The sequence below is a fragment of the Phymastichus coffea genome, unplaced genomic scaffold (assembly GCF_024137745.1).
Source record: "Phymastichus coffea isolate CEN01 unplaced genomic scaffold, Cenicafe_Pcof_1.1 PCOF00045, whole genome shotgun sequence".
In the NCBI taxonomy this organism is placed as follows: domain Eukaryota; kingdom Metazoa; phylum Arthropoda; class Insecta; order Hymenoptera; family Eulophidae; genus Phymastichus; species Phymastichus coffea.
Genome location: NW_026706856.1, coordinates 2,185,427 through 2,212,180, shown reverse-complemented (window position 1 = coordinate 2,212,180; position 26,754 = coordinate 2,185,427). Strand labels below are relative to the sequence as shown.

General features: G+C 38.3%; 5 protein-coding genes across 13 annotated transcripts; 2 read left to right on the top strand and 3 right to left on the bottom strand.

Moving 5' to 3' along the window:
• Window positions 1–215: 215 nt before the first annotated feature.
• Window positions 216–4,617, bottom strand: LOC131664740 (lysophosphatidylserine lipase ABHD12). Of its 9 annotated transcripts, none has more exons than XM_058936057.1 (10): window positions 4,397–4,617; window positions 4,139–4,320; window positions 2,972–3,093; window positions 2,010–2,128; window positions 1,834–1,939; window positions 1,554–1,753; window positions 1,334–1,469; window positions 960–1,239; window positions 761–888; window positions 216–682 (listed from the first exon to the last, which is right to left on the bottom strand). In XM_058936057.1, exons 3-10 carry the CDS (start codon window positions 3,040–3,042, stop codon window positions 634–636), a joined length of 1,089 nt encoding a protein of 362 aa, XP_058792040.1. In that variant the 5' UTR covers window positions 3,043–3,093; window positions 4,139–4,320; window positions 4,397–4,617; the 3' UTR covers window positions 216–633. The 9 variants fall into 9 exon arrangements, with proteins under 9 accessions (XP_058792040.1, XP_058792046.1, XP_058792041.1 ...); XM_058936063.1 differs by lacking the exon at window positions 2,972–3,093 and adding an exon at window positions 3,672–3,698 and having other exon boundaries at window positions 4,286–4,320; XM_058936058.1 differs by having other exon boundaries at window positions 4,286–4,320.
• A 185-nt stretch (window positions 4,618–4,802) lies between these two features.
• On the top strand, window positions 4,803–6,844 carry LOC131664718 (26S proteasome regulatory subunit 10B). Its single transcript, XM_058936021.1, has 7 exons — window positions 4,803–4,943; window positions 5,161–5,240; window positions 5,325–5,364; window positions 5,436–5,572; window positions 5,729–6,101; window positions 6,170–6,433; window positions 6,550–6,844. Exons 1-7 carry the CDS (start codon window positions 4,847–4,849, stop codon window positions 6,738–6,740), a joined length of 1,182 nt encoding a protein of 393 aa, XP_058792004.1. The 5' UTR covers window positions 4,803–4,846; the 3' UTR covers window positions 6,741–6,844.
• On the bottom strand, window positions 6,758–8,144 carry LOC131664720 (tRNA (guanine-N(7)-)-methyltransferase non-catalytic subunit WDR4). The gene has a single exon (XM_058936022.1). The coding sequence runs from the start codon at window positions 8,006–8,008 to the stop codon at window positions 6,860–6,862; it is 1,149 nt and encodes a 382-aa protein (XP_058792005.1). The 5' UTR covers window positions 8,009–8,144; the 3' UTR covers window positions 6,758–6,859.
• Window positions 8,145–8,285: 141 nt separating this feature from the next.
• On the top strand, window positions 8,286–9,714 carry LOC131664737 (uncharacterized). The gene is made up of 2 exons (XM_058936055.1): window positions 8,286–8,471; window positions 8,768–9,714. Exons 1-2 carry the CDS (start codon window positions 8,454–8,456, stop codon window positions 9,527–9,529), a joined length of 780 nt encoding a protein of 259 aa, XP_058792038.1. The 5' UTR covers window positions 8,286–8,453; the 3' UTR covers window positions 9,530–9,714.
• A 21-nt stretch (window positions 9,715–9,735) lies between these two features.
• LOC131664736 (proline-rich protein PRCC) lies at window positions 9,736–11,776 on the bottom strand. Its single transcript, XM_058936054.1, has 3 exons — window positions 11,302–11,776; window positions 10,994–11,053; window positions 9,736–10,903 (listed from the first exon to the last, which is right to left on the bottom strand). The coding sequence occupies exons 1-3, from the start codon at window positions 11,650–11,652 to the stop codon at window positions 10,079–10,081; spliced, it is 1,236 nt and encodes a 411-aa protein (XP_058792037.1). The 5' UTR covers window positions 11,653–11,776; the 3' UTR covers window positions 9,736–10,078.
• Window positions 11,777–26,754: the final 14,978 nt, after the last annotated feature.

The window sequence follows — 26,754 nt, the reverse complement described above, 5'->3', positions numbered from 1 at the left end:
GAAATACGTATATCGGTTGGCATTAGCATATTTAATAATACCGATTTGATTACTTTATTCGAGATAATTTATTAAACTTACAATAAAACTTTTATGTAGGGAATGTAGAAAATAAGAACAACATAAAATTATATCTTTTTCAATCATTTTATTACACATTTAAAAAGTGAAATACATTTTTAAAATTACTATATAGATAATATCTATTTTTATTAAAAAAATGTAATATATTAAGATTGTAATTTATATTTTATACAAATAAAATAATCTCATATCGAAATGTTTTGTAAAAAAGGAATTACGATATTACATGTACTAATGTTCACTATCAAACATTCATCTCAATCTCATTTCATAGCAGCTTTGATGAATTTAATATAGACAGATTTCATGATTTATTCAGATTACTTCATGAATATGTAAGACAAATATATATGTGTACATAAATTACGATTATGAATAATACATGTGACTAACATATTAAATACTGTGTTTAATCATTTTTAAACACAATATAACATCACATATTTGCTGCCACACAGTCATGAAAGTTTATTTTGATTATTTGATTCTGAGACCATCATTCTAAAATAGTATTCATTTTAGAGACATTTGAATTGTTCTAAAATTCTATTAATAATGTATATATTTTTGTCCTTCTGATGATTGATTGACAAAGTTTCTGCAATTAAATTAATTAAAAAATTATACTATGTACAGTAAAAATTAAATTAAATTCATTAAATAATGCAATACATACCTAATTATAGATGGTAAGTTGTTGTAACGGCATATATACTTATGCCCAAGACCGTAAGAAGAATCAATTTTCACAAATTCTATCCGCTGCATACTATCTTTATGAAGGACTTTAGCAGCATTGAAAAGCTAAAAGAATAAAAAATTGTAATAAACAGTAAATGCTTGATTGTGAAAATTATTTTACTTAATCATAATACCTTTTCACCCAAAATAAAAGGAACAACATTGTCATCTTCAGCATGTATAATCATAATAGGACACTGAATTTTTCCTATGTGCTTGTCAGATTCAAATCTTAAACCATTATCATATAAAGGCTGTACAATCACCCAATGAAACCAAGGTAAATGTTGGAATATTTGAGAAAATGGATGCTCTGTAATTTCATCAGCGAGATTATTAAATGGAGATTCCAAAATTAATCCTGTAGGCTGTATTCCATTACTAGCTAGTAGTGCTAATACATGAGATGATACTCTAAAACAGTATATCATTAAAGAATTAAAAGAATTACGTACTACATTAGACAATTTTTTTTAAATTGACAAAAATTTCGAAAAATTTTGGTTACCCAGTTCCAAGAGAATGACCCCATACGAAAATTGGAGCAGAATTATTTACAGTTTTTATTAGCCATTCAAGTACGAATTTACTGTCATTAACAACTCCCATTTCAGAAAGGTCAACATTATCACTATCTCCATAACCTGATTTGAAAGTTGTTAGTAAAATAATTGTTGAAAAATTTGTTAGTAAAATAATATATAGAATTTTAGTACAATAATACTTACTTCGATAATCAAAACATATGAGGTGAAAATCAAGTTTTTGAAATAATTGATAAAGCTCAACCCTATGACTACTAGCTCTGTTTCCACTATTTCCATGCATGTATAAAAATACTGGTCTGTTTGCACTTTTCAAAAGTGCTTCATAAACTTCTTCATTTTTGGGAATGCTCTGATTCAGTAAAGACTGAGGTAATATCTGCCTATAAAATATTATTTTTTGTGCAGAGAAAATTTTTACTCAAAGCATAAATTTTAATTAAACGTTTGATTCTAAACATACCATGCACCAATCTTTACTTTTTCATCTGTAGTTAGATAGAAATTCCTTGCTCCTTCAATTCTAACATTTTCTGGTTTAGTAAGGTCAAGACCAAGGGGCCAATGTACTGTAAAAATAAGATTATAAATATTTCAATACCTAGAAATAATCAAAACTTCCATTGAAACTATTCTTACCAAAATTAAGGAATAATATTTTCTTTTGAACTTGATATGAATACCGGAATACAAGGGGAAGTATTCCAAATAGGAAGATGTAGATGCAAATTGACACTTTCATAGTCCATAGCAAAAGTCTGTTTTAATAAATTTGTTAATTAATATGTTAATTTTAATACTGATAATACAACATAAAAATGACAAATATATATTGTGTGAGCATGTTGATAAATTATGTAACATGATAATAAGGACAGTTTAAGTAAATGTAGATACGTCGGGTAGGCCTGTTATAAAACACATTGAAATTAAAACAATAATAACATGCTCATATTAAAACTGGAGTTATATACTATATGATTTATAGTATAAATTTTTTATTTCGCTATCCCATCGACTGTGATAAATTCTTATTGCAAACATTGCAAAGCTTATATTTATTACTCAGTACATTAGCAAAATTTTAAAGAAAAATTAAAAAGTTTGCATTCTCTTGTAAAATTTTAAATACTTTTCAACATTTGAAATCTAGGATAAATTGTTGACATTGAAATTAAATTTCATATTAATTAGAATATCAGTTATCATCACTGTACAATAATCACTTAGTGATAAATAAGTGACAATTAGTTTATTACAAATACAAATATTATAAATAGTTCAATATTGTGTCATATTATACAAATGAAAAGCTTAATAATTTAAACACCTTAATACTTTGCATATGGTATCATATAATAAATAATATAATTGATTATACAACAAACTGAATAATTTGATAATTTGAGAAGCATTGATGCCAATAGATAAGAAGTTGAAGAGTTGAAGTGCATATTTGGCAAACAAAAAGACAGCCGTTGACTTTGATACATAAGACATTTTCTGAGTTCATGTGAATTTTCTAGAAAAACTAGAGTAACAAAGTCAACGCCTTAATGCCAAGTAGTTAACGTCACAAATTCATTTCAAACTGAACTTACATTCCGTTATACCATAAATCAGCAACGATGATAGGTAGCATTGCAGTTAAATACAAGTACCTTGCTTGCATTTTTGTTAGTAACTACTCTGAATTATATATTTATTCCACAAACTTGAAGTCCTGTTTTAAAATTTATACTAATTGAACATTAAATAAAGCTCTTCTGATTGTATGGAACTGTTTTCTAGTAGTTTTAGTATTGAATTATTATTCTGAATGGTTTGATAAAATATTTCAGACAATTGAAATCACAAATAATTTATATCATTTCCAGATATATTTATTTGTTTCTTATTCAATTATTTAAATAATCCATTATATAGTAACAACATTGTATAGTAAAATTCATATTGGTAAAAATGAAATATTTTATCAATAAAATAAGATAAAATAACATATGTAAATGAAATGATTGACATTTGAGTCATTTTTATTATTGTTTAAATTAAATGAAGTATATTTATTTAAACATATTTGGATTATGAACAAAATGAAGAGTGCACAATAATAAATAATGTTATTACAACATAAATCGTCTTGTTCATTACTGTAAAATACAATAATAAAGAGAAACAATCAAGGTGCAATACACAACAAAATCAAACTATGTATGTATCTATAACTATATATTTAACTGCACTATAAAATATCTCAAACCAGGGGCAAACATAATGGAATCAAGTGCATTACTGTCATACCTTGTAAGTTTCATATTTTCTCGTTGTCTGTTAAATTTAAAAACCACTGAATAATTTGACAAAATTTTAATTGATTTACTAGACTTTCATCAAAGAACTAAATATCAGACTTTAAACAGATGAAAACAAAGGTTATTAGCAGATTGAATTTATGTAACTGTATGAATTGGCATGATTCATTAAACAGTAAATTAAAACAAATTACTTAATTAACCTTAATAAAAATAGTATTCAAATAATACTTGAAATAGAATTTTCCTGAGGTGATAATTAATGAATGTAAACTAGGAAATGAATGAATTTCACTTATTTTTACTACACTTCACCAATCAATAAACATAAGTTATAGATAGAGAAAATGAAGTTTTACAATATGGAAAGAGAACCTTGTAAAGTTGTGTAGCTCTAAATTAATTTCAAAGAAAAAAAAATAGTAAAATAACTTTTCAAAGAAAAACTTAAAATACCTTTTTAAGATACGCTTCTTTGCCACACGAAATCGCATAATTTGTGCAAACAAAAACCATATAAACGAAATCAAAACTCGTAACGTAAATAAAATTAAAAAGTGCTCTAAGCTCTTATTTATGTAACAGAATTTTATCTGATCTTACTTTGCTCCGTTACATTCACTTTTTATGTCAAAATCCTTGAACAGATATTTTTAAAAAATGGTCAACAATTGCTGAGAATGCAAACAATATTTTGCAATTGTTATTACGTACTTGCTTTTGCAACTTTACGGATGGAATGAGTTTGGAAGAACAGCAAGTGTCAAGTGGCTAATTAACGCTTTTTATCTGTGTAAATTTGCAGCACGTATTTATGCATTCTAAAGGATTTGGTAAATGCACTGGCACATACACACTACACAGTAACAGTAGTAATGACTAGGCCTAGTAATGACACATTAAGCATTGACACTAACAAAAACTATCGAATTCGAAATTGTCTTGACTTGCAATTGCAAATAACTCAAATAACATCGAATGACGTTAGCGCTCCTAGCGGTGTAAGCTATAAATAAATATCTTACTCTATATACGTGTAATTTACTTACGGTTACGTTAACCGCAAATGTTTCTCGAGTAACTAGGCGCTTGCTCGCAAGTCGCAACTCGGATCTTTGGTGTCCATTCGCATTGCTCGAGGATTATACAGCAAAATAATTGAAAATGTCTGCGACCGTAGATTCTGTGAGAGAAAAAGCCCTTCAAGATTATAGAGAAAAACTTCTAGAGCACAAAGAGGTGGAGTCTCGACTTAAAGAGAGTTAGTATTTTATTACTTTTACCGTGTAATTACATTATTTTTCTACTGCTTAACGCATTATAATAATATAACCTATACACGAGAATATTCCTTGCCATAGTTGTGTCATTTTACTCTAAAATGATATTATTTTTATTTCAAAACTGGAAATTTTTCATGTTTTTATAAAATTTTTGTTTGTTAATTTATTAAGCAATCTGTGATTTTTATTTTTCAGTGCGAGATCACCTAAAAGACTTAACAAAGCAGTATGACAAGTCAGAAAATGATTTGAAGGCTCTACAAAGCGTTGGCCAGGTTCATTTCTATCTTTAAACTTTTGAAATGTTTTCTTTAATAAGCTCTACAAATAGTAATATTAAGATTTTTTTTTATTTGTAGATTGTTGGAGAAGTTCTAAAACAACTCACTGAAGAGAAATGTATGTATGCATTAAATAATAGATTCATATATTGTGAAAAGTGTTTTCTATATAGCTTGACATTTTTTCAGTTATTGTGAAAGCAACAAATGGACCTCGCTATGTTGTTGGCTGTAGGCGTCAATTGGATAAAAATAAATTGAAATCTGGAACAAGAGTGGCTCTTGACATGACTACTCTTACAATTATGCGATATCTTCCTCGTGAGGTAGAGTATTATTTTTCTTATATGCTTTAACAATACATTACTGTATGATAGTTCTTAATAATAATTATTTTTATTTCTTTTATAAAGTACAAAGTTGAATACTATTATTAATAGACAGGTCCCTAATATTAAATAAATCTATTTAATTTGATTTAGGTGGATCCTCTGGTTTATAATATGTCTCGTGAAGATCCCGGTGATGTCACATATTCAGAGATTGGTGGTTTAAGTGAACAAATTCGTGAACTGAGGGAAGTCATTGAACTTCCTTTGTTAAACCCTGAACTTTTCCAAAGAGTTGGAATTACTCCACCAAAAGGTTGTCTGTTGTATGGTCCACCAGGAACTGGAAAAACATTGCTTGCAAGGGCTGTAGCCAGTCAGCTAGATGCAAATTTCTTAAAAGTAGTCTCTAGTGCAATTGTTGACAAATATATTGGAGAATCTGCAAGATTAATTAGAGAAATGTTCAATTATGCCCGAGATCATCAGCCTTGTATAATATTTATGGATGAGATCGATGCAATCGGTAATTCATTAATTTTATTAAATAAATTTTCTTCACTCATTATTTAATGATCGCATATATTTTTCAAGGTGGTCGACGTTTTTCGGAGGGCACCAGTGCAGATCGTGAAATTCAAAGAACATTGATGGAATTACTCAATCAAATGGATGGCTTCGATTCATTAGGACAAGTAAAAATGATTATGGCTACTAACAGACCAGATACTTTAGATCCTGCTCTGTTGCGACCTGGTAGATTAGATAGAAAAATTGAAATCCCTTTACCTAATGAACAAGCAAGACTGGAAATTTTGAAAATTCATGCTAATCCTATTGCAAAGCATGGAGAAATAGGTTTGTAATACATTTTTCATATTATGTACAATGCAAATTTTACGTTTCATTTTTAACAGCAATAACAAAATAATTTAAATCTACTAATTGATGCTTGTATTTCATATGTTTCATAGATTATGAAGCTGTTGTGAAGCTCTCTGATGGATTTAATGGTGCTGATTTGAGGAACGTGTGTACAGAAGCAGGTCTATTTGCTATACGACTGGAAAGAGAATATGTGATTCAGGAAGATTTCATGAAAGCTGTTAGGAAAGTATCAGATAATAAAAAATTGGAATCAAAACTTGATTATAAGCCAGTATAAACTTGGTTCTACAGTTTTATTGTTTTTTATAATTGAATCCCATGCAAGTAACATACAATTTATAAATAAATATTTATATTAAGTAATAAAATTTATAATGTATTGTCCAATGGAAACTATTATTTAGCCAATCTTGACTTTTTCCTCTCATGATATTCTTGCACACTATCAAACTTTCTTTTGTACAATACTGGTAGTAATGTTTGACTTGATGCACTATGTAGTTTTTTCCATAACTCATTCAGTTTTTGAATTTCCTTGTTTAAATTTTTATTAATGACAAAACATTTGTCATTGAACTGATAAACTTGAATGTTAATATCTGTCAAAATCCATAGTTGATTTTTATAACAATGACATTCTAAAGGTTCTTTTTCTACCTTAAGTAATTCTAGAAATTCCACATTTAAACAATCTAATTTTCCTGAGACACTATATGTTAATACCACATTACTACAATAAAATGTTATTATAATCACAGACTCACTTTCTTTGATTTGCAACAATTTCATATGTTTAACTGGTGATACTGTTATTTGCTCCTCTAAATTATTTTCTTTAAGAATTTGATTGAGCGTAAGTAAATCATCCTGAATTAACTTTTCATGGAAATGAATCAAACTCAATTCTCTTCCAGCCAAGAAATCCCAAAACATCAGCATTCCATCTCCTCCACTTGATACCAAAATATTTTTATCATGTGGAAGAATGGCTATATTTGTAACGAAATTTTTATGTCCCAAACAATAAGATACTATATTATAACTATTAGGAAACATTGAAATTCGAATTTTTTCATCTCGGTCTGCTGTGATAATATATTTTCCATCATCTGTTGCTAGAATATCAAGCAACATTGACAAGTGCCCTAGTAGTAATTGTCCATTTTCATCTGGTTTGGAAGTAGAAAATAAATAAGCATCTCCAGATTTGTCAGCTACAACAATATCATTGTTTGGAAGAAATCTGACTTTGCTAGCAGCTCTAGTTATTGTACGATTAGAGATCAGTTTTAAATTATCACTTCTGTACAAGCATAACTGTTTACGATTAGCACATATTGAAAAATATTGTCCATCGTTAGAAAATGCAACATTTGTTAAAGTGTGAAACGACTCAATATCTTCTCGATTATGAGCTTTGATTTCTTTTTCAAGTTTCAGTTTCGGTAAATTTATAATATTTTCTATTTTTGTGTCCAGGTTATAAACTAAAACACTGTCACTAGTACACAGGACTACAATAGAATTCCAAATAGAAAAACTCATTTTCTAATCTTGTATAAAACAAAAATTTCTTCTGTTTATTAGAATATTTAATCCAAGAATGTTATAACACGTGATCCATGATCATTTGTAAATAATAGGAATACAAATGAAATAAAATATGATTATTTAGATTTGATTCATCCGCCCAAGAAGCATGTGCTCGCAGGTCAACCAGCTCAACCGCTAACCACATAACAGTCCATATAGTCCATTCCCCAAAAAGAAACGAAATTTACGGAACAATTAACTGGTGCCCTCTGTTTGCATGAACCAACTGTCAACTGCTTTGCTTTTTGAGCCTTTTTGAGCCTTTTTGAGGATGAGGAATGAGGATGCGAGTTTTGTATTTTATATTTTTTAATTGTATAAGATAAGATTAAATAACTGACAATTTTGAAGTTTGAATGTACGATCAATTTTATACTGTATCAATAAATTTTTAATTATGGACTCTCTCAAAAGGGTAAGATATGAGATTATTCAGTCATGCTTATTCTGATGAGGGAATTATTTCTGTAAATTTTGAATAGTGATATACTTTTATTGGAAGATAACATCTTGTTAATGTCAATATTTATGTATCAATAGTTTTGGAATTTTTTAATTTATTAATAGCCATACATTTTTAATTTTTATAAACTAACCTGAACTAAATATTTGATAGTTGAAACTTTTCCATGAAATAATTAAAATGTTTTTGTCAAATTTTAGCTCAAAAACTTTTTTGACTTAATCAACTTGTAATAATTTTATTTATAGGCTGATAGTACTCTTAGCATATCTTCAATTATTTCTGACTCCAGTCCAAATACTGAAGATCCAGAATTAACAGCAAAAACTAATTCTATGTTGAAACTTTTACAAGAAGCTATTAATAATTCAAATTCAGAGAACTCAGCACTTGCCAGTGAGATATTAGAGTTGCTTCACACTTTCAAATTTGATGTTAAATCTTTACCTATAGACATCAAAGAAGGTCTACAAAATACTGCTGCCATTTTAAAATTAGAAGGACTGCCTTCGGTAGATGAGACAGCGTTACAGCTGTGTCTGGAGAAAAGGAAAATTCAAAGTAAAATGAAGGAAAGAGAGGAGCGATTGTTAAAAGTAAAATACAATGCTGCATTTGCTAAGTATAATGCTTTGCAAGAAAAGCTTTTGAAAATAAGAAAAGAAATTCAACAAATTGAAGATGCCTTACAATCTGAAATATCTAATGATGAAAACACAGAATCAGATAGAATTTTGTGGTCAGACAGACTTCATCAATACAAAGGTACCATTGAACAATTAGAACAAGAATTAGATAACATACAAAGTCAAGAAATTGGATTGGATAAAACTTTACAAAAGTCATCTGTTCTTATGGATAAATTAAATGATCTAACAGAATTGAATAAGGCATTAGAACAATATGGAGGTCTGCCTCCTAATTTGTTACAAGCAAGATATATGCTGGAATGTAAAAAACAAGAATTACAAGAAATTGAAAAACTCCTTTGTGATAAATTAAATAATTAAAATATACAATTTTTATTTTTAAACTTTTAATACAAAAATAATTTTAGGTGTGAACAAGATTTCAAATGAGAAAAATATTTCTAATGTTATGAGTATCAACTAGACAGTATTACTTGATGTTTTTAATGTTTTGTAAAAAGTGGTGTTTAGTAATTATCACACTGCATAAAATGTTTTTAATAAATTACAACTACTTTATAAAAATGATTACATTTATTTCATTTACACACATAGCTCTCATTGTACATATACCTTCAGACTGAATCAAATCTACAAATACCATTGTCCTTATTAATATAATATTCATTTTATACACACAAATGTATTTTTTTGTACATAGTTATATGTTATTTACATTGGCCCATTTTAATAATGAATGTATCTAAAAATGTAGAATGAGTATTCAAACTATTTTAATATTACTCAATAAAAAGACTATATTAGTTCTACATTCAAATCATTCTTTTACTTACAATATGAAGTTTTCATATTTTGCACTAACTTATGATTTATAGTATGATAATTAAAAAGTTACGTATAAGGCTGCTTTTAAAAGCCATATTTCTGTCGCGTCTGTTGTCGATTTGCTTTATTTTGAGCCCATTGATTTTTCAATTCTAACTCCATAGCTTTAGCTTGATGAGCTAAATATGTGATTTGATGTTTCTTCTTTGAGGTACCACTTGGCCCTGCACCCATATTAAGAGGCCTATGAACTTGTTCTTCAGTTAAAGCTTTAACCATCCATTCTCTTTCATCAGGTTTCATATCTTCTCCATTAATATCAATGATTTCTATATTCTCTAATTCATGTTTACGTTTAACTCCTTGTCTACCACATAAGTATTGTATAGATTGTTCATTCAATACTATATTTCCTTGTTTATCTAAGTGAGCTTCTTGTTCAGGAACAGGTAGTTTGGGACCAACTTCTACTTTATTTTTCAACAAAATTTCTTGCTTAGGTAAATTCATCACAGAACTTGATACAATGGTTTCAGGTTCCTTTACATGTGAGCTTTCTTGAATAGTTTCCAACTTCATATCTTCAGCACTTAAGGATGGTAAATGTTCATCAGATATTTTTGAAGGAGTGGATAAAGAAAAAAAGTCTTGGACTGATAAAGATTGATGTTTGTCGTCTTCTTCTTCGGAATCTGAGTTGTAACTTGATAAAGATTTCAGAGTTGGAGCAGTTGACTTTGATTGGAAAGCTTTCTGTATTATCTTGGTTGGTTGTAGATTATTGGATGTTTCTTGAACTGGTGTCCTTGATGCTGGAGCTTTCTTTGTTAACACGTTTGGAATCATTGAATTTGCTGTCATCGATAAGCTTTTAGGAGGCGGTAATATCCCAATGAGACCTGAACCTTTCTAAAATAAATTATAATATGTTATAAATTCTCTTTAAGAGTAGAATTATAATTTAGTTTATTATTTTATGAAAATAAATTTTTATTGTACCTGAGATGGGTGTTTCTTATTATGAGAAATAGGTTTACTATCATCATCATCATCTTGAAACTGAAAAATAAATGTTCACATTGACAATAATACTTTAGTTTTAATGATATGTTGCAATTTGCATCGTCAAATTAGAATGAAAAACAAAATTAAAATATTGTACACTGTGAAAATAAATGAGATTTATTTTGTAAACTGGGAAATGCTATACCCCTTAAAAATTATAAAAATACAAAACTTTTTACTTTTCACCTAATGATTTGGAGTAAATACACAAATAAAATGTTAGTAAATGTAACTTTTCTTACATCTGCTAATGAAGGAATTATGATTTTTGTTGGCCCTTTCTTTTTCTTTGGTGGTTTTTCAACATTTGAATAATCTACTTTTTTTGGAAGTGGCAAGTTATCAGCCTCTGTGATAGCATAATTGTTCGATAATGCCACTGGTCCAGGCAAAACGTTGAAATCAAGTTTTGACTCTATAGAATCATTTTTACCATTTCTGATCGAATCCTGATTTATGTATGATGTTCTTGGAATAGGCAAAGGAAACTTTATTTGAACTTTTGATTCAGTCCTTTGAGCTATTGGCGATGTTTCCCCCGTTTCTTCATCATTTTCACTTTCATCACTACTGCCGTAAGCCACAAGACTCATTTTTGAAATATTTGATGTCCTGTAAATTTAGAAAATGATGAGAGAAATTAACAGCAACAACTATGCACATCCATTGATATCTATTGTTTATTATGTTATATAGTCAGACTGAGGACTCAGTGCAGTGTCCTATACTGTCTTCAGACCATCTGTGACTTTGAGGTTACATTGACAGTGCTGCCACATTTAGTGGTGAATCACTTTGAAAACAACCGATAAAATAGATTTTACCACGAGAGATTAAAGATAAAGACTGGACTGATAACATCATGCAGAGAACACTATAGTTCCAGCGACTGAATTCAAAATTATACAGGATGCATGAGGGATGATATTTTACATTACCCTTATTATGAAATACAGATGAGAATATTAGTTAAAAATAACAATAAATTATTTTCTTTCAAATTTTGTTGTTTTATAGGTACAACACGCAACATGAACATTTTGCTTTATCTTGTGGGAAAAATTATTTTTGTCAAATTCTTATTCTCTTTGAATTAGCTTTTAAACCCTTTTATTCTTAATTTTCCACTGCTCAATTTTGATAGTAAATGCTTATTTCAAGATTCAGTTGTATTATATATATATATATATATATATATATATATATATATATATATATATATATATATATATACATATATATACATATACATATATATACACATATATATATATACACACACTCAGGATTGACACAAGTCATTTTAGCGATAGCAGATATATATATATATATATATATCTGCTATCGCTAAAATGACTTGTGTCAATCCTGAGTGTGTTTGTGCCGATTTGATTGAATATAATCTAAATATTCACTGCCTTATTTGTAGCTCTTGTTGATACATCATTATCACATGCAATTTACAACATTTCGCGTCTACCTTTCGTTCAGCGAGTCAGAGACTGCGTAAAGGCAATGCGAGAATCGAGACTGAGCCATAGGTTGACGCCAAAGCTTAATAATCATAAACCGAGTCAGAGCAGAGGAAAAGGCAGCACTTCATTGGTCGAAGGTCGGACGAGCAAGAAAAGGCGACACCCACTACCTTTGGGCCTTGAAGTGGGGGTGAGACGAGCGAGGCGATTCGGCGACAGCCGATTAGGAGAAAACTTATTCTGCTATTATTATTGGACTAGATAAGTTCGTTTATGTTCTTTTCGACATCCCGTGTGCGCACAAGCTCTCTGCTTGTATTTTCGCTGCGCCAAAGAGTAATTATATCGCTTTGCTTTATTAAGTTTCGGTAGTTACTTTAATTTGTTTACTATTACACAATAATAAAATTAATTTAATTCCAATGTTTATTCCGACTTTCCGTTGTCACCTATATTCGAACTCTATAATTTGTTGATCTCAGTATCGATTGGAAAAGCGTGTCCTATAATCGTCGATTGATTAATCGAAGAAAAAGAAGCCAAAAAAACAATGACCGTAGGAAATGGTTCGCGCTCTCTCAGACCAACCACAATTGTCAGTCGCACATAAGGGCGAAGGTGGCATTAATTAATGCCGACAAATAAATAGAGGACTTGGATTGAAGTATTCCGCTAACGCGAAAAAAAAATAGAGGCAAGTACGAGCATAAGCCGCGTAGCCAGTTCGCGTCGGCACTCTGCCGCCTCCTCAAAGAATATCCGTTTCGGAAGAGGCGCGTCAAAGGGTCCCCGATGGAAAGACGCGCGGCGGCTCGGTCGCTCGGGAAATGATTGAATTCGCATCTCCCAGCGAATTAAATCGGACGCGATTGAAGAACGCTCGGTGCGCCGCCGCTCGCATAATGCGCCGCGGCCATTATTCCGCCGGCTGCGCGGAATTATTGGGCCGCGCGATCGCGGGCGCAAAAAAGCCGTGGGCGCTCGCGGCCCCGCTTCCGACGTATCGGCTCTTTGTCGCGCGCCCGCAGTTCCCAGCTGGGCGCATTATCGAGAAGTCCCGTGCGAAACGCGCGGATCGCGACGCCGCATCCGGCCGAGCATTCGCCGGGGCGACGATCCGACGTTTAACGGCCTAACGCGCGCGTCAAATCCCAGCGGCTAATCCGATAGTTTAATCAATTTCCGAGGGCGCGCCGACGGCAGTTTAAAGCGACGTCATCGCTGCCGAGGCCGCGCGCACAATGGGCTTAATCTCGCTGCCGCGCGCCGCGACGAGAGCTAATATTCCGCATCGGAGTTAACAGCCGGAGTTTCGCGCTCTCCCGCGCGCGTATGCTCGCGCGCGACCAAATTGCGCTGGTCCAACTAATTTGCCGAGCGCCCCCGCCCAACTCCGACTAACTCCGTCCCCCGAGCGGCTCCCACCTGTCCACCCGCTTTCGCCGATGGGCTGCGGACTTTACTCTTTTGTTCGCGTTCCGCATTGGATCGCAGACGCGAAAAGTCGTCCCGAGGGCGAGTATCCGAGCAAGAGATGAAACAAGTGGAACGGTAGCTCGGGCGGATAGTGTCGTGTTGACGTATTACGGAATAACAGAGAGTTCGAGCGAACAGTGGAAGTCGCAACGAGCCGAGCATATAAGCCCGGAGAGCGAAAAAAGCTCTCGGCATCGGCCGTAACGGAATATGCATCCGTGGAAAATAAAAGCCGGAGCCGGGGAAATAAAGCGCAAGCAAGCGAGAGGGAGGGGCGGATTAAAGATTCGCGGCGGCGCTGCATGTTTGCCGGCGCTGGCCTGACTCGCGCGGAGGCGGCGGGGTCGCATATTAGGTGGAAGGCACACGCAGTTAGGCAATAACCGCTGTCAATAGAGCGGGCTCGCGCGCTCGAGTGGCGGCGCACTCCAAAACGCTACTCGCTAAATTAGGTAGGTTATATGGGCTTCGTTTCATTCGCGGGCAAACTTTAATAAGCGCGCCCCGGAATTGCGTAAAAGAGCAAGCTTTTCGAGACTCGCCCGGCTCGCTTTTCGCCGCCGAAAGCCAGCGCGCGCGCGCGCGCGCGCGTTCGTTCGCCGGCCCACGATCCGCAAGGCCGCGCTCGCGCTTCTTTTCTCTTTTTCCGCTCTCTTCAGCCGCAAATGAAAATCTGTAATTGGAAACGTCGTCGCCGGCCCGTCGGCTTTATTAGACCTGATGCGCGCGCGTATATTTTGCGAATTCAGCCGCGCGAGGTCAGCTTTTTATTGCCCACTCTTGGCCCTTGCTCCCGCGCACTCCTGCCCAAAAAGAGCCGCGCCGCCGGTGCGCCAAATTTCATTTTTTCCTCTTTCCTCCGACAACGTGGAGTGCGTTCGAACGATACATGCCGCCGAATGAATTCCTACGCGGACGCTGCTATTATTATTTTCGGGGGCAGAGAGACGAGACGAGAGCTTTGCGAGAGCGCGATCTTTCGAATCGAAGGGGACTCGATGCCGACTTTTCGTTGCAAGCCTCTCGTGCAAACCTCTTCAAGTCGTTAAAACGAATTGAGGAACCAATGGACTGTTGTATCTACTTGACGATTCAGTTCCATAGTTGAAGATCGTGCCCCCGATCCTTCCCGAGCGCCAAATCAGTTGTGCAGCTGCTTGTACTCGAACGAGCGAATTCATCGGTTCTTCCAATTTACCTTGGCCGCAATATATTCAAACGCGGAACTGCAATACGCTATTCGAATTTCATAACGAAACCGTGATCAAACATTGCATTACGAGTGGTTTATAAATTTCGCTCTTGAATTTTTCTGTATATTAGCTTACAAACCTTGTCGTTCCAGCCATCATGAGAAAACATTGGTTTTGTTTATTATACGTAAATATGATAGTTCTAATGAATTAATAGTTGGTTTGTAGCGCTAAAAATGTAAAAAAATATCGTAACTTACTTGTGTACCACGCGTTATCTACTATAGACGCGTACAGACGAAGGTTTTTCTGACAAGTCCACCTTGTTCGCGCCCATCCGAAGAAGGTGGCTTTGAAGTGGCCGTGCTTGGGTCGGATATCATTAAATCAATCGTAACGACGACGCGCTTTCGAACGAGCCTAGATCGCAGTCACGTAATCTTTTTCCGACAATAGTCAGGAAAGGGTTGCAGCCGCTTAGGAAGTTATTTATGAAGCGCTGTCGTCCGCAACGAGAAGCAACGAGGGAAACGCGCTTTTCGAGATTGCAACCGATTGGAATCGGACGGGAGCATTTGAGAGTCGGAACGGCAAGCGAGGACGAGCGCGATTATAATTGACGAAAAGAAAAAAAGCGGGCCAAGAGGCTGTTGGTGCGCCGCGGAAATCTGTCTGGACGTGCGAACGATTGTTGCGCGCAGCCGAGTGGCAGGCGGGATAATTATTCGGCGGGGCCGCGTCGAATCCGTATCCTTCGTTAGCAGCCTCCCCCGCGCCCTAATGTATCGAACATGCTGCGCGTCTGCGCCAAATATCTCGCGCCGCCGTCTTTCTCGCTTCCGCGCGCCACCCAGTCGGCGCGACTTCTCGCTCGCTGAATTTCGCGCGGAATTACCCGCCATTATCATAATTGCGCTATTACTGATAATATCTGCGCGACTGCCACCGCCGCCGCTGCGGAAGGGGGACGCGCAGGCATTCGAATCCTGCTACTTCCATCCCCTCGGAGCGAGAGAGATGCGCTTAATCCATTTTCTATTTATAGTGCTTTCGCGTCGCGGCGCCGATGTATAGGTGTAAACGAGTTTCGCGAGCGCGAAATGGACGCGAATCGTCGCACGTATATAGCGAGCGATTTATTTTTCTTTTGTATAAACCTGCCTAGGTCTCTCTCTCTCTCTCTCTCTCTCTCTCTCTCTCTCTCTCTCTCTCTCTCTCTCTCTCTCGTGCCCCATCCGCTTTTCACTTTTGAGTGCAGCTGACTCTCTATATGTACACTCGGGTTCGCGCTGCTTTTTTTCTCCGCTGCGCGCTTTTGCACCCTTTTGCGCGCGGATATACACTAAAAGTGTCGCAATTTTTTCGACAGAGCGTCCTTTTCCTCTTTGTTTGCGCGCGACTTCTAACTTATGTTGGCATTGCCAAAAAACTATACACTTTGACGCTTGACTCGCGCGATGCCGCGGTGGAGCAATGGGGTTAAGCGCTCAATAGAGATCCAAACGAAAACCGAGCACATCGGCGCGTGGAAAGAAAACAAGAGGAGTCTATCGGCCGAAACGCTTGATCGACTTTGAGCGGAAAGAGGCAAAGGTTATTTAGCCGTAAGGAGGCACAAAGCAGCCGCACGACGCCAGCTTTGGCATCGATATAGCGCGCAGCGGTAATTAAGATTCACCGCGGGGCGGCGGCCGCCTGAGGTTGACAGATCCGGCCGCACGCGCTCAAGAATGGAGGGTTCGGCTCGGCTCCTCGCGGCTAATCAACGGCAAACCTGTTACGCTTTATTCGATGCGGCGAGCGTGCGCGAGGCTCTTCCTCCTTGCGCCCGCTTGCGCCCGTTTGCGCGGCGGCGGGGCGCGATCGATTGATCGAGCGAACGGCAAGTCGGCGATCGTCGCGGGAGAGACCGGTCGCGCCATTATCTCGCGAATTTTCGAAGCGACGACTGGGGCGCGACGCGGAAAGTAAGTTTTGATTAGAGTGGGCGGGGCTGAAAGGGTACGGCAGCAGTGCCGGCGTACAATAGACATTCGATTTGGCAGGTGCGCAATTAGCCAGCTCTCTATATATCCCGGCGCTCCTTTGAGCGCTCAATGGCCCCGCTCGCCGAGGTAAAACTCGCAACTTGCTCGCGGAATTGTACGAATGTTAATTGCGTTGCCAAGAGAGCGCGCGCGGGCGAAGGAGACGTCGAGTGCAAATGTCAAGCTATTATCATCCCTTGGCTGCAGCTCCGCTCCGTCTTTCTCTCTCTCTCTCTCTCTCTCGATTTATCGTCGGGCTAACAGTGTTACGCCGCGCCAAAAGCTGCACGGAGATCATTGTCGACGCGTCGTCTGCAGATATCGCCGACGCAAGGATACGCCTACTTTCGCCTCGTGTCTACTATCAGACAACTTTGCCTCATCCAACTCCATTACTTTATGCCGTTATCTCGACATGCTTATCGTGTACTTGCTGCGGGGCTCTTCGCAGTTTTCCATCCTCTTTCAATCTCGACTACTCTAATTTTTCGCTCTCCTAGTATTATTAACAAGCCCAGTAACTGACTACAAATTTACAATGCTTGATTCATATACCACGCACTCTCATTATTTCGGCAATGACAAAATGCAACTATTCGCTTTGTAACACAGACTGTTAAGTAGCACGCGACTGTGCTCTTTGACAACAAATTTATTACAACGAAGCGTGTTCAATTGTAAAATAGATTCGACTTCATTTTATTTCAATTGACGGTTAAATACAGACTGAAAGTGTACACGTTCATTAACGTCTGACGCAGCTATCTATGAGCTATAGACTTATTTTTAAGAAAAAATGCAAGAAGTGGGAGAGCCGAGAACAAGTGATATTGACTGGAAGGCATAGCATTGGAGATTTTGAAAATCATGAGAAAGAAAAGTACAGGCTTGCACGAGGGTTCGATTAGCGATAAAACGCCACATGTGTAGCCTTAACGCACCGTAGCGCCAAGGCAAGAGATCAAACAAACCGGTGTATTTGAGTGGACCGTAAAACTCAAGAAAATTCTTGAAATTGAGAGTGTACTTCGTTGACATTTGTTTCTATTCAAATTTTACAAGTAAATTTATAATTTAAACGTATAAGGCGTTTGAAACGTGAGATAATGTAAAAACACAAACATAAGGGAAAGTAATACGTAAAATAAATTATGAAAAAGTCCAAAAAGCAATGACGTAAAATAAAGTCTTGAATTGAATAATAATTGTGCCCTTGTACACATGAATAAAAGTATTATACCAGCAAAAACATATCGTATGTTTATCTGATGAATACTAAAAACATCTCATCCGTCAAAGGATTATCGATCGGTCTATAAATTATAATGATTAGTGTTATAAAACTTAATTTATATAATATGGTGTTCAATGATGGTACACAATAAGTATTAAGTATAAAACCTATATTATTCAAATGTACACATTAGCTTAGGACCGAACTCGTCGATGGCACTCAGTTAACTGAACTGATTATGGTCGCTGGTAGCTATTGGCCTCATGAGGAACACATGTGACTGAGGCCATAAAAATCTGCGTACAATTCGAAACGCGACCGGGGGAAAACAGTTATTTTCATGGAGACTGCACCTTTCGAACACGCGTTGACGCTTGTTTCGAATCACGTTCCGAGTAATACTTAAATATTATACAAACACAAATTATAAACATAGAACTATATTAAACTAATAATACAATGACGTGAATAAAATGATATTAAAATTCTTAACATTGTACAATCAGAGTTTATTTGTCAATCTTTCCGAGTCGAGGTGTATTGAATGTTGATAGAACAACCAGTTTTCATACACACGTCATCCTTTTCAAACGTGCTTTATTTATTTATTTGTATTTTAATCCAATCCTAAAAAAATATAATTTATCTAAAATAAAATAAAAATAGGATTGTTGTATTTTGTATGAGAGTCGGGATGTATTTTATTTGGATTGATTGTATTTTATCGACACTCCGTGCGGAAAGTGCGTTTTTCCCGCACGCTCGGCAAAAAACGTACGTTGAAAATCGCACTTTCCACACGTCCTATCAAAAAATACGGTACGACACGTGTTCGGGAAAGTAGACTCGCTTCGCTCGGGCGTAAACGCCACGACCGCACTTGTATCGTAATGTACTATTCTATTTCATTTGTACCATTGTCTTTTACGATAATGTATCATTGCGAAAATGTTTTGTTCTTCAAGATTGCGTACATAATCATTTATTGAGAAGTTATCAAAATTAAAAGTATGATTATATCGAGCTGCCCGTGTAGTTATTACAAAAAACGTGTTGCGTTTGCGTTCTTCAGTTTCTATTATTATAGTTCTTTTCGTTTGATCGACGTTCGTTCTAATTTTTACAGAGTTTGAATTTTCGAAAAACACATTTGAATACCGGTTCAACATACGGAATAAAAGTTTTTGTTGTCTATTACAGTTGTTATGCTTACTATTCTTGTCTTTTATATTAAGTATCATTGATAATCTCTTTTTTTCATGCATTTGTTAATGGGTAATTATTTTTTATTGAAATATTCCTCGCTAATTGTAAGTTGATATTATGAACTTTTTTGTGTGAGCTAATTTCATGACATTATTATTATTTTACTATTTATATAATAGTATATTTTAATTAAGTTTATATAACAATATTCAAATATTATGAACAAGATTATAAAAATCTTGAACTATAATGTAAAATTCATCCTAGAAAAGTTAGTTTTCTGTATCATTTAATCATTTTTTTCTCTCATTTCCAAATTAAGGAAATATCAAGAAAGCTAACGGGTATTATTTTATACTTCATGTATAAACTGTAATCTATCGTCAAAAGTATTAAATGTAACCATTTCATTTACTTTGTTTATCAAGACTGTTGAAAAATACAAGGAGATGCAGGCTCAGTGTCTACAGACTACAGTTTGGTTCTTCTTGAGTAGAGTACAGTTTATTCCTACACCTAGGTTTTATTGCACCCCGTCTACGAACCCCAGCGGAGAGGGCTATAAGGCCCAGATGTCAGTCCGGCAAAGATCGCCGAATAGAGCAGTTCGCTATCCATGCTCTATCTTCGCACATTTGCTTCTTTATTATTTTACTCTTTTATTCACATTGATCTCAATAACTTTTACCTTTCTCACTAGTGTACTGTAAACTCTGTATTTGTGTATTGTGTGTTTCATTTAAATAAAGTACATTAAATAAATATACAATATATTCACTGTTAATAAATCTAACAAAGACACATATGATCATGTCATTTTCGTAATGGTGAAAGAATATAGGTTTCAAATACAATTTGTTTAAACGATCAGTGCTCGGATGGTTCCTTATCATATCAGCAACTAACCCAAGACTCATTGGGGTTCCAAACGTTCGTTTATGTTTGATCATTAGCATGTTAGTAATTAATCATAATGTTAATTAAAAAGGACTGAAATAAACTGTCACAGCAAAATAGGAAGTGTCTGTGAATTACATCGTTGAATCATCCTTGCAAACACCATTCATATCGTTTTTCACCAAGACATCAAACATTGTCGTATCGCTTAACCATTGGTTTATAAGTGTTACAAGTTTGCAATTCTTGGAACTTTTCGTCGAGCTCTTTGTGCTTCTTCAGTTTTAATTTAAGATTTCGGCAAAGGTAAAGTATTCACCCTCGAATAAGTTGGATTTGGTGTTCTTTTGAAGCATCTCTCCTTCTTCCTCCGGTATGTCCTGCATTGCTTAATATAACCGAATACTTTTTGTCGAAGATAGAAGCCGAAAGTGGTGTAATAATAGCGATTATCAAAATAATCGTCAATGTTGCAAATGAGAGCTAATGCCGATTGTAGACACCGAGGCAAAGGAGGCGATAAATATGATCAATTGACACGAGATATATCAGCGCAGTATTGATAATTGCATAAACGTATGGAGAGTGAAAAGGCAATAGGAGAAGAAGCGAAGATAAAAAGAGTCTGGAGGCAGGCAGACCAGTTAATCGCGCAACTCTCCGAGGCGAATAGAAAGCAAAGAGAAAAGAGTATAACGAGAACGGGAAAGATACTGAATAACCGAGCTCCTTATCCTCCCTGGGCCCTCCTCTTTTTTTCATCAGTCATTTAATAAAAGTATGAATATCGCCAATAAAGCTCGTCGCTCGCTAGCCTCTCCCTCTCTCTCTCTCTCTCTCTCTCTCTCTCTCTCTCTCGAATAATTTCCACTCTATCGAAAAATAATTATACTTTATCGCGGAGTTCTGGGCTCGCAGGAGAGCTTAATTCCCTCCCTCATTCGCTCGGAATCGCTCAATTATATTTCTTCCCTCCCGCCCCTCCCCTGAGCCATTTTCACCTCCCCAGCGATTATTATGATTTTTCTCCTTTTTCGTCGCGCGCTTGCCTCCGACTTTCCTATTATCCGTCGCTTCTTGCCTGCCTGCAATCGGATCCCGCCTCTGTGTGCCCTCTTCCCACTCGCGACGATTTTAAGGAGGTAGAGCGCTTCGCGGCCGCGAGTGCCATTCAACGCGCTTGCCGCTCTTTATCGATCTTCTATTGCTGATTTTCTTCTTTATTCCGCGCCGTGCGGATCGCCGGCGACGATCGCGCAATTACGGCCTATTTAACATTAGCGGACTTTTCAGTGCAAGGATGATTACGTCCGCATGCTGCACGTCAATTTGGGGTAATATCGCAAAAGCCAACCGGTCGCGCGCTGTTAAGGAAGCCTAGGCTTCGAACGAGCGACGATCCGTTAAAGGAAGCCAGCCGGCCGACGGACGCCCAGTCGAAATATCGCAAACAAGTCGGGAGCGAAGAAAGCCGAGGGTACGGCGAGATCGAGGCGACGCGCGGGGGGCCGCGAATTGACATAAGTGAGCGGTTATTTCGCGATCGTTCGCGACTAGGGGAGAGTCGGCAAGCTCCTTTCCTCCGCGCGCTTTGTTCGCGGACAATCGCCAGCTCGTCGTTTATCGCCGAGAGCGCTCTGGCCCTTCGCTTGGAGCAGTCGCGAGCAGCGAAAAGCGCGCCGACTCGTCGACCGATCGAGTGCAGGCCGCGGATCGCCAATAAGGCCATCCAAACGAGTCGCTTTCGCTTGGCGCGTGGCGCAAACCTAAGAAAACAGCCGTGAGCGTGGAAGGAACGACCCGACGCTCGGAATTCGATAATGACGCTGCCAGCGCCACCGGCCACGCGTCTCGACGCCGCTCTCTGCCGGCCGGGTCGCAAGCTCTGATTTCATTTGGCTCGAGTTAGGGGCACGACCCGCGCCGCTCGCCGCCAATCGGCCGTCGGTCCGGGACGGACGTGGCGAGAAGCCAGCTCGCGTCGGTGCGTTTGCCGCTTTGACAAATACGAGCTACCGACTCTCGTGCTCGACCTCGAGCTCGACGACGCAGCCGAGTGGCCGCGCGCGGCCTTATCCCGGTCGCAAGGCGGAAGCGAGGTCGAGGAAGCAAACCGCGAGCACAAACACAATAATTGCTGGCTCTTTATTTGACTGTTTGTCGCGGCGAGGACAGGCGAGGAAGGGGGGCAGGGGGCGGCAGAGGCGCGGGAGCGCCATAAACAAGCGGCAAACGAGAGAGAGTGAGAGAGAGAGAGAGAGAGAGAGAGAGAGAGAGAGAGAGAGAGAGAGAGAGAGAAATAAAAGGGGGAGGAGATAGAGGAAGCCAAGCCTTGTACAGAAGTTAATAAAATCCCGGCAGCGCCTCGGGCCCGTTTATTTAGCAGAGGCGTAGCCGCAATTCGCGCTGCCTGCCATATATACCCAACTTATATAACGCTCTTTCGCGGCTCACCGCGCGCTCACGCCGCCCGCTCGTCGTCCCCGTCGCCCTCGTCTCCAGCTTCCCCCACCGCTTCCTCGTCGCCGTCGCTGATTCCGTCGTGCGCTCGCCTCCGACGAATGCTCGGCGACTTGCTGCCCCGCCGGCATTCGGCGGAGTCTCGCCGGCGCGTTCGCGGATCGACCTTCTTCGCTCTCCTGCCCGCGCGATAATTGCTTAATGGCTCTTGCTCTCCCGGCTTCCCGGCTTCCCGGCTCCTTCTCGGGACGCTAAACTGCGACTCCCAGTAGACCTGTGCGATCGGCCGAAACGAGAATCGACTGCCGATGCGCGTCCCCGCTTCCCCGACTCGGCGGTGTCGCTCGATTTTCCACGGCGAGTCCCTGGCTCGCGACCGCGCTCGCTGCCGCGCTGGCATAGTCGAAACGCGGGCAACACCGCGGGTATACAAGAGGAAACCCGGCGCCAAATCACGAGCGGGGCGTCACAGAAAGATACACGAAAGAGGTAGAGCGGGAGCGAAGCCAGCGAGCACAACACCATACGGTGCACGCGCCTGGGGGGCCAATAACGACGTCCTATAACAGCCGCGCCTGCCGCAGCCGTTCCAGGCATCCCCCTCCCACCTTCGCAGCGAGCGCCCACCTCGGTGCAGTGATTTTTTTACTTCCTCTCTCGCGATTACAATCGACTGTTCGACCGGAGAACCGGAGAAAGAGAGGGCTTTCGCGTGGCTTGGATTGGGTTTGCTCCGTTCCCGGCAAAAGAGACCGAGAGCTCGTAGCTCCCTCAAAGTGCCCGAGCTTTTTTCGGAGGCTCTGGCGCTCAACACTCGGAGGACATACTTATGAGCTTCTACCTACTGTTTGTTATGCCTTCGTTGGGGAAGCATTTCTCTAGCACACTTATAGCACACATCGATTCCGTTCTTTTGTATCTCACGATGCTTTTGTCAGGGCACTGTTTGCTTCGATTCCTCATCAGCGGTATCAAGAAACAAAACAAAAAAAACCAAAACGTCGCTAAATCTTTAATCAAAGCTGGGCTGGCTCGGCAACTGAGAATTCGGGCCTTTGTGCGGGCAGTCGTGGCTTCGGTTTTCGGGCATATGCGAATTTCGAGTCATGATTCGCTTAAGAAGACTTTGCCTTCCAAACTGTCCCAATAGTGCTGGGGAAGACTAGTCGCAGCGCCGCTTAGCTGGAACTTGGTTAAAAACTGGTCAAAACAATGTGCAAGGAGCGAGCAGGGATTAGCCAAGGCTTAGCACAGTTCAAATGAGCTTAATATTCGAACTAACAAAAACAATTATCGGAGCCGTTTGTGTTCTTCAAAATAAATACATGCAGTGGTTATAGATCAAAGCAAAAAAATTAAACCTCAATCGAGTGATAAAACTAGTGCAATTCCAAAAATAATAATTGTTTAGATGTCTTGGGGAAAATTGCATTGTCATACGCTTCCGTAGGGCGCGCACAAGAACTCAAACAAAAGTAATCGACTGATATTTGAGTAATACAGAACCGCGATAAATCACGGTTTGGTACGAATTTTTTTGTTTTTCCTATTATCGCTGAACGTAAAAAGGATCGCTAATCGTAGATGAACACGAGCGAAATGGAAAAATTAGCGACGGCAATGTCGTAGACGAAGGATGCTTAGTTGTGCAGGTACTGTTGCAGCGAGAGAAAGGCCGAATCGGAGCATCTCGACTGATCGGCGAAGCGCGGAGTCGCAGCCGCGCGGAAAAGAAACAGGTAGCTCCCCGTCATCGTCGATGGGCGTCGCGCGCGGACAAAGTCGGAGTCGGCGCGATAGGGTAATATTGGCGGTGCCTCGACAATAGACGCCGCGATCAAATTATTCAAGTCTGCGCGGCGCGCAAAAGAGCTTCGTTTGATCTCTCGCGACAGATCGGCTGGCTGCTCCCATTGTGCCGAGCGCGCACGTATAAGCGCGACTGACTCTCGTGCTAGCCCGCTCCTTTCTCAGTCTCGCCGATATAACAATTATCCGGGGAGCGCCCTTTTCCACTTTGTCGCTACATCCATCTGCAATAAAGCTACTTTCTCGCGCTCTTGGCGCCTCCTCGTCGTCGTCGTCGTCGTCGTCGTCGTCCTCCTCCTCCTCCTCCTCCTCCTCCTTCGCGACTCTCCGATGCGCGTCTAATGATGCGTGCGCGAGTTACTTTTCAAAGAAGCGCTGCACCCTACGCCGACGTCAATTAGCGGATGTCGCTGTAGGCGAGACGACGGGGAGCTTGCACTCCCGAGAACCCCGCTGGCCTTTCTCCAAATCGTCCGTCCGACTGGTGCAGCAGTGTCGCGAACGATTCCACCGGCCACTCTGCGATCTTCGAGCGCACTGGCAATGCGAGTTGCAACTATCGCGAGCGAGGGCCGACCTCGGCGCTAAGCGCTGCGCGACTATGGCGCGCGTATGGCACGCGAACGCCGGTTTTCACGGCGCCCAATTCCCGACCAGTCGCGTGATTGTCCGACCGCGCGATCGGCGCGCTCGGCGCATTCTCTGTTACAGCACCAAGCGCCCTCTGGAGCCCCGAGGCGCTGGAGCTTCTTAAACGCTCGCGCTTGTCAGCAGCCGTGTTCGCAGATTACGGAGCTTTGCTAATTATCGGTTGGTTTCTTATCCCCGCTTGGCCTCGTTGCACAGAGCATTATTATATATATATCGTCATTTCGAATTCGAGCGATACTGTAACGTACTGCTTACTTGACGTTGCCAAGCAATTCGTTTGTGCTCTTCGCGTAAAAACTAATTTGGGTGAAGCGTAGTTGATTGATTGATTTAATTATCCATATAATTTTATAAAAAATACAAGGATTCTTCCTGTAACATTTGTAAAAGCCTAAAAAGGTAAACGTGTTACCTGTACATAGGCTGTATACGCATTAAATAAACCCAGATAACTAATAATATTTTAAATTCGAATATCACTGGTAACTAGCCTATTTGGAAAATTCGCATTCCCATGAACTTCCAATGTAGGATTCAATATTTCCTTGTACCATTTTTTAGTATTTGTTTTATCTTATTGCAATCCAGATTACCTGCCATGGTTTGTATGTTGTTGCAATATAAATTTCTTCAATTTACTTTTTTTATCTGTTTTGCTAGTTTCTAAATTCTTAAGTTCCATTGGTAATTAATTGAACATTTGTTTGATAGGTATCTTTCTCTTAGATTATTATTATGATATATTATTGCCTCTAATTGAAATAACTGCCTGATTATAAGTATTATAAGTATTATAAGTATATATAACTATTACTTTATAACACTAGGAAAAAATGCAAATACACTATCATTAGTACTTTAATGTCCATAATTTCTTTTATTTTGGCAAATACAAAGATTACTTATTTTTACGCAAAATATATTTAGTATGTTTATCTCATTTCATGTTGTAATCCAAAAGTATTTGACTGATGATCAATTAATTTGAACAAGCTGAAAAATACCATTTATTGTAGAATAAAGTCCTACGCAACATCGTACGGGCCCCATGGTTATCCTGAATGAAATCATAAATTTATCACCAATCTTAAATCAACCATCACAAATACCAAACTCAAAAAACATAAATTAATGAATGCTAAGACAAATTACTCATTGAAATATTCTTCCGAATCTCATATACATACTTCATATAGCAATAATATTTAATTATTATTTTGATATATAAGGGTGTAAATGAACTTGGTGCAATAAAAAAAAAAAAAAA